The sequence below is a fragment of the Corvus brachyrhynchos genome, unplaced genomic scaffold (genome assembly GCF_000691975.1).
Source record: "Corvus brachyrhynchos isolate BGI_N302 unplaced genomic scaffold, ASM69197v1 scaffold340, whole genome shotgun sequence".
Classification (NCBI taxonomy): domain Eukaryota; kingdom Metazoa; phylum Chordata; class Aves; order Passeriformes; family Corvidae; genus Corvus; species Corvus brachyrhynchos.
In genome coordinates, this window is record NW_008235987.1 from 1,274,163 (window position 1) to 1,281,435 (window position 7,273).

The 7,273-nt window shown below is 61.8% G+C and overlaps 1 protein-coding gene across 1 annotated transcript in view; it reads left to right on the forward strand.

The window, feature by feature from the left end:
• The window catches only part of SDK2 (sidekick cell adhesion molecule 2), a 54,858-nt gene that overhangs the window by 24,432 nt on the left and 23,153 nt on the right, over positions 1-7,273 (forward strand). The window contains exon 2 of the mRNA XM_017730777.1: positions 3,266-3,465. Coding sequence (XP_017586266.1) covers positions 3,266-3,465 — 200 coding nt within the window. The remainder of the gene's footprint in view (positions 1-3,265; positions 3,466-7,273) is intronic.

Genomic DNA, 7,273 nt, shown 5'->3' on the forward strand with positions numbered 1-7,273 from the left:
CGGGGCCCCGGGTCTCCCAGGAGCCGCTGGTGCTCCGGGGGTGCCCGGGGGGACCTGTGGAATTGGATCTCCTGCCCCCATCCCCATCTCGCCCCTGAAGGGGAAGGGGAAAGGAGGGGGCTGCACCCTCCGTCCCTACCACCCCCCCGCCAGCAGCTGCCAGGCAGAGCCGTGCCCTTGGCAGGCATTCCGGGATTCCTCCAGGCTTAAAACTCCCCGTCCCTTCCCATCAAGAGGGATTTGAAGCCGGGGAGAGGGGAGCTTAGTTCCCAGCTCGCCCATTACGGCCGGGAATTAGGATCCATTACGGCTCTTTCGGGAGCCCTGCCCTACATCCGCGCCCGCTCCGGCTCTAATGCCCCGCCGGCCCTGATGTAACTAAAGTGCAGAGGCCAAGATTGTGATCCCATTAGGCGGGATTAGTGCCGTGCCAGGGCCTGGCATTAGATTGTCATCGGCAGGGGAGGGTCAGAGCTGGGACCGTCCCTGTCCCTGTCCCCCTTCCCTGTTGCCAGCCCTTGGAATCCCATCCGCCACCGCCGGCAGCTCGGCCCAGCCCCGGGGTCAGCGGTGAGGGCAGGATGGCGACAGAGGGGCTTGGTGGCACTTTTCTTCGTGGAGGGGGCACTGCTGGCATGGCCTGGCATGGGATGGTGTGGCAGGGGGTGGCACGGGAGCTCCGCACCGTCCCGTGCCGCCGGCAGATGTGCAGATGTTCCCGGAGACGCCCCTCGCGGCCGCCTGTGCTTGGAAAGTGATGAATTTCTGCACCAACTAATTAGCCTCTAATTAGCAAGCGGAGTGTAAACAGTCACAACAGATGGGGGAGAGGCGGAATGAGCAGTAATGACCCTTCGTTTGGGAGGGACGTGGCTGTCACCCACCGGGAACCCTCCCCCTGGGCCCAGGGCTGGGGGAATGGCAGCTCCCATCCGTGCCAGCTCCGTGGTGACGTGCTGGGAGCTCCATGAGCCTGGATTTGGTGATGCCATGGCCTGTCGGGGATGGTGGGAGAGAGGAGCTGTCCCCAGGGAGCAGAGCTGGGATGGCTGGTGCAGCTGGAGAGGGAAACTGAGGCCAGGAGGCTGCAGAAGGGGCTGGGGATGAGGGGTCAGCGCTGCTCAGCACTGCGGCCCCCACTCTTCTCCCCTCCAAGAGCTGCTGTGGGCATCCCCTGGGAAGACCAGGAACACCCGGTCTTGTCCCTGGAGGCCTCTCTGGAGACCTCGGAATTAACGAATCATGTTCCCCTCCCTGGATCCCTCCTCTCCTCCAGCCGCCCCTGCTGCTGGGTTGGGCTCCTTGGAGGGGCACGGGGCTCCCAGGAGGACGAGGATTCCCCTTGAGCTCGGTGCCACCTTCACCCCCCACAGGGGACCCCCAGGATCCCCATCCCCGCTGTGCCCTGCCGTGGTCAGGGTGGGTTTGCCTTTCTGGGGGCACGGGAGGTGCTGGGCGCGAGGCGGCCGCCGTGACCTTCGCGGGCGGGTCACCGCGGAACGATCCATGTGGAATCAGGAGCCACCTCTCCTCCTCCTCTGCGCCGTTTTTCACCCCTTAATGCAGAACAGATGGCTCGGGCGCTTCAAAGCGTGATGAGCCTTAGCTGCTTAAAATCAAATTAGGATGGATGCGAACGGCGGGCGGGCCCAGGGGAAGGTGCGCCAGCAGCACCCTGCTTCCCAAACGCCTCCCAAACGCTTCCCAAACGCCTCCCAAACGCCTCCAGGACACCTCCCAGGTGCCTCCCAGACACGGGGTGCTGGCTGGGCACAGGGGGTGCACTGGGCAGTCCGGTCTCAGTCCCTGGAGCGCTTGGCTGGAACCCGGCAGCACAGCCCATGGGATCAGCGTTCCCTGGGGATCAGCCCGTTGTGCCGTGCTTGGATCCTCCCTGCGGCTGCATGGTGCCCAGTGGACCCCAGTCTGGTGCATGGCTCATTTACTGGTTTCATGCAGGAGGTGTTTGGATCCAGAGCTGCCATCTGGCTGTGCCACGTCCCCATCTGGGCACTGCTGTAATTCCAAAGTCTCCAGGGTGGCGTGGGTGAAGCCCCGGCCTTGCAGGTCAAGCTCTGCCATGCTGTGGTGGGGACACGTGTGGCCACCGCCGTGCACAGGTGACACAGGTGCTGCACTGGGATGTTCCCGTGAGCCCTGCGGCAGCTGTGTCCCTGCTCCTGGGGCACCCTGAGGGCTGCAGGGCTGCCCTGAGCCCTCCAGCCAGGGAGCAGCGTGGCCGTGGGTCGGGCTCACAGCAGTGGTGCCAAACCTCACAGCCAGGGCACCGAGCTGCCACTGGGCACCGCTCTGCCCCTGTGCCACCCGGCACACGCTGGGCCGCTGTGCCCTGATGCCCCAATGCCCGGATCCATCCCGGATCTGAGGCAGGGACACCAGGATGAGTGAGGGCTGCCCTGTCCAGCCGGCACTGCTGAAGGTCAGAGAGGAAGATTAAATTAACAAGCCACAAGCTGCTCCTTCCCTTCCTACCGACTCCCCTGGCATCCAGCACCGCCGTGCCCTCCCCTTCGCCAGGCAGGGTGGTGTAAATCCACTGGGCATTCCCATGTGGGTGTGCAGGAGCTAGGGCCGAGGAAGGGGACCCTCAGTGCAGCTCTGGGGGTGTCTCTGAGCTCCCACAAACTCCTGTCACACCCCCAGGGTGGTGGGCACTGCCTCGGTGCTGCTCACAGCGTGGGGATCCACGGCAGGAATTCAGCTTGAGCAGACAAGAAAGCAAAGCCCTACCCCAAAGAAAAAACCCAGAGCTGTGATTGAACGTGCACTTGAAAGCTGCTGGGGAATATGAATGTGCCTTTGAAGTAAAAGGGCTTCCATTTGTTAAGCAGAAAATGGAGCTGTGTGGTTCGATTTATAGTTTTACTTAGCAAATAAAACAGGAGAGGAGTAAGTGGCTCTGCCTCGCTCCGCTCGCAGCCCCTCCGCCCCTTCACCCCCCGAGTTAAAAGCTCGGAGATGCTACAAAGGGAGCCGGGAATAAAGCAAAGAAGCAGCTTAGATAAACCTGCAGCGGGCTGAGCCCTTGCGGATGGGCTGCTGGAATGGCTCAGGGAGGGACAAGGGACAGGGAAGGGGGCTGGGTGGCCTGGCTGGAGCAGAGCGTGGGGAGGTGGCTGCGGGGTGATGGTGGTGCCAATGGAATCATGGAATGGTTTGGGTTGGAAGGGACCTTAAAGATAATTTTGTTCCATCCCCTGCCGAGGCCAGGGACAGCAGTGCTGAGTGTCCATGGGGCTGGCAGGGATGTGGGTCCCTGATCCCTCTCCCTCCTCTCTCCACAGACGATGTCTCCCCGTACTTCAAGACGGAGCCGGTGCGGAGCCAGGTGCACCTGGAGGGGAACCGGCTGGTGCTGACCTGCATGGCCGAGGGCAGCTGGCCCCTCGAGTTCAAGTGGCTGCACAACAGCCGGGAGCTCACCAAGTTCTCCCTGGAATACCGGTGAGTCTGGAAAGGATGGTCAGTGTCACGGTGGGCTGCCCAGGGAGGTTTGGAGTCCCCATGCCTGGAGGTGTCCAAGGAAGACCCGGATGTGGCACTCGGTGCTTGGGCTGGGGATGAGGCGGGGATTGGGCACAGCTTGGGTGCAATGACCTTGGAGGTCTCTTCCAGCCTCAGTGATTCTGGGATTCTGAGTCTTCCTGAGCATCCAGGACAAATCCTGCCTGGCTCACTGGTCCCTGGCAGGTGCCAGTGCCAGGGCTGCCATCCTGGAAGGCGACACAGAGGCAGCGCTTGGCAGCCCAGGAGCTGCTGGCTCTGTTTGCAGAGCAAACGGGGAGTTTAAGCAGGTCAACACCGGGGAGAAGGTGTTTGCACAAGCGGATTAACACCTTAACACCGGGCTGCGGATCACAGCCCGCCCGTGGCTGCCTGGGAACAGCCAGACCGGGAAGGGGCAAGGCGGGGAGGCATGAGAGAGTGCCCAGATCCAGCCCCATGTGCCAACTGATCCTGGCACAGAGCGACTCCAGCCCCTTGGAGATGGCCTGTAAATCAAGGCGGGCACCTCTTGCCGTCTCCTGTGAGTGTGTGTGTCATCCTCTCTGTTTCAATCAATAATTCAGGTTGAGACAAGCCGTTCCCCCTTTCCAGGCATCGAATCCAAAGGCTTCGTGTTGCTGTAGCAACGCGGAGCTGCTCCGGGATGCCGGGAACGCGGAGAGAGTGGCTGGGTGACGTCGTGTGCCGTGCTGGGATCCTGCAGCCCGGGCCGTCCTTGGGGACCCTGGGGACTGTCCCCCACTCAGGCGTGGTGTCTGCAGCTCTGCAAGGCCCTCCGAAGGGGCTGGGGGCCCTGTGGGACACCCTTGTCCCTTGCCATGGTGTGGAAGTTCAGAGACTTGTTGAGCCCCACAATTCCCAGAGCTCCCTCGTGTCAGGAATGCGGCTCTTTCCCAGGCAGGAGGAACGAGTCAGGACCCTGACCCTAGGCTCTGCTCTGTCCTGGGAGTGGGTTGGGGTGCCTGGGCGTCACCTCCAAACCCAGAATGGGGATTCTGACTTCTTGTCCTGAATTTCTCCTGGGTTTGGCCCGTGCCTCAGTTTACCCTTCAGTAGCAAAGGGGCCAAGCACTGGTGTCTGTGCTCCGGGATGCCCGGCAGCTCCGCATCCCTGCATCCCTGCATCCCTGCTCCAAGGTCACTCCCCTCCCCCGGATCTCTCAGCCCCCAGTTCCAGCTTCCATCCAGAAAGGATGAAGGAAGGAAGCGAGAAACCAAACAAACAAACACGTGGGGAAAACCCAAACAAACCCAGCGCAGCCAGTGGAGCCGAGAAGGCCCCGTGCAAATCCCTGCCGGGCTCCCACGGAACCTGCCAGCATCCCTTGGCTCTGCCCGGGGCTCTGTGGGGATTTAGAGTGTGGAGATGAGGGTTTGGCTGTCTTGCCTGGCACTGGAGGCTGCTGGTGAGAAGGCGAAGGACCAAAATTAGTTATGATGGGCAGAAATTGAATTTTAATAGAGCTGTCGGTGGCGCAGAGCCAGCCCGCTCAGGCAGTGGGAAGGTTGTAATTAAAAGTTAACGAGTTTAGAAACAGAGTAATCCTTGGAGAGGGGAGGGCCGGTGCTGATGGCCGGGGAGGCTCAGGGATGCTCTTGGCCGAGCGGGATCGGGAACGGCTCTGGGGGCGTCGGTGCCCTGGGTGAGGGGTTTGGGGTGCACCAGTCCCTCCCAGCTCGGTGCTGCCGTGTGTCCCCCGCTCCAGGGACAGGAGGACATTCCCCAGAGCCCGGCTGTGCCCATGAGGGCGGCCTTGGAGGGGTGGATGTGCTGCGGGGGGCTGTGCCCAGGGCCTGGCTGGACTTGGTGGCTTCAGCTCGTGGTTCCCAGCCAGGGCACTGTGTCTCCAAGCATTTCATCCTCATCATCCTCACCGCTGCTCCCCAGATCCCCTCCTGAGCCGGGCATCCCTCTGGCACTGCTGGGCTGCAGGGGCCCTTGTGCATTTTCCCCGTTTTGGGGGGCTGCGGGCAGGGGGTCGCGGTCCCCTCGCCCCCCTCGAGCCGCCCCACTTCGTGCTCGCCGGTGGTCGGAGGAGCTCACGCCATGTTTCCAGGGAAGGAGCCGCTCTCCCAGTTTGGCAGTGTTTCCATGGCGACCGCCCTTTCCTTCCCGCAGCGGTTCCGCCGCCACCGGAGCGGCTCTGGGCGTTCGCCCGGTGAGCGACGGGCTCGGGCAGCTCCTCCTCTGCGTGGAGCTGATCCCCCGGGAGCATCCCTGGGGAGCACGGCGGGATCGCTTGGCTCTGTGAGCTTGTGGAGCCAACCTCCCTGAGGAGCATCCCGGGGGATTAGGTGTGATGAGGGACTCCAGAAGGACTGGGGACCAGCCTGGGGCTGTGTGTTCGTGGAGTCTTTCCCCCGCCGGGAGCCATCCCTGGGGACTGTGGGAGATTGGGCACCAGCCTGGCTCTGTGCCTGAGCATGGACCCATCCCCCCGGAGCATCCCTGGGGATGGGAGCATCGCAGCTTGGTTCCACACGCACGCAGAGCTGTCTTCCCTCAGGAGCATCCCAGGGGATCAAGCAGGATGAGGGACCCTCGAGGGATTGAGCAGCAGCCTGGCTCTGTGTGTGTGTGTGGGGGGGACATCCTCCCTTGGGAGCATCCCTGGGGACCGTGGCGGGATCAGGGATCAGCCTGTGGCTCTAGGTGTGCCCACGGACCTGTGACCCCAGGAGCACCCCTGGGGATGGAATGGGATCAGGGACCACCTGCCTTCCCCTCTCCTTGTTCTCTCCATTGCCTGCCGCTGGCATGGGGCGCAGGAGGACATTTTCCCATGGGATCCCTGCTGTCTCCCGCTCCGGGGACCCCACAGTGACAGCCCTCCGATGCCCACCGAGGTGACAGTCGTGCCCACACGCTCGGGTGCCCTGGCCCTGCTGTCCAGGGCCAGCTCTATTTCCCCTCTCCAGGGTCTCTCCAGTGCCGGGCTCTCCGCGAACTCTCCGGAGCGGCTCGTACGAGGAATCATAACATGCAAATCAGGCAGCTTGATGTCTTTAATGAAATCCTCGGAAGGGAAGCTCTTCTCTGGTGAATTGAGGATATTTATTCCTCATACAAGAAATTTAACATGCAGATTAGTTGGGTCTGGTAATTTATCACATGAGATTGTCCTATTAAGGGCTGCATCGAGTCCTGCTGCCTTCGGAAATTACCTTACACATAGATTACCTCTGGACAGACTCCCATCCATAGGGATGCATCTTCCAGCTCCTAAATCAGCCCTTGTGCCTCTCCTCATGGCCTCCACAGCTGGTGCAGGAGTCCAGCAGCTACTGAAGGATTCCCCGCCTCCTCTCAAGAGCCCAGATCCCCTTTGCTGGAGCTTGGAAAAGTGTAATTCCATCTCTGACTCCGGCTGGCTAGCCCCAGCTCCTGCTAGCCAAGCAGGGCTGGCACAGCTGAGCCTCCCAGTGCCACCCCCTGCCAACCCTGGGGTGGGTTTTCCAGCACAGGGTGCCTCTGATCCATCTCCATCTCCTTCCAGGAGCCTTTCTGTGTGGGCTCACCAAGATTTGGGGCAGATTTGGGGCTCTTTCAACCCCCACTCCTTACTGGGCTGTTTTGGGGTGTCCCCTGGGGGTGCAGGGACAAAACTGGCTGCACATGCAGGACCTCAATGAGACTCTGTGGCCTGGTGAGGATCCCAAATGTTTGATGCCCAGAGTTTATCCCCACATTATGTAAAATACGGAGCCAGGAGCCCCTAAAATTCCCAGACCTGGGGCAAACAGG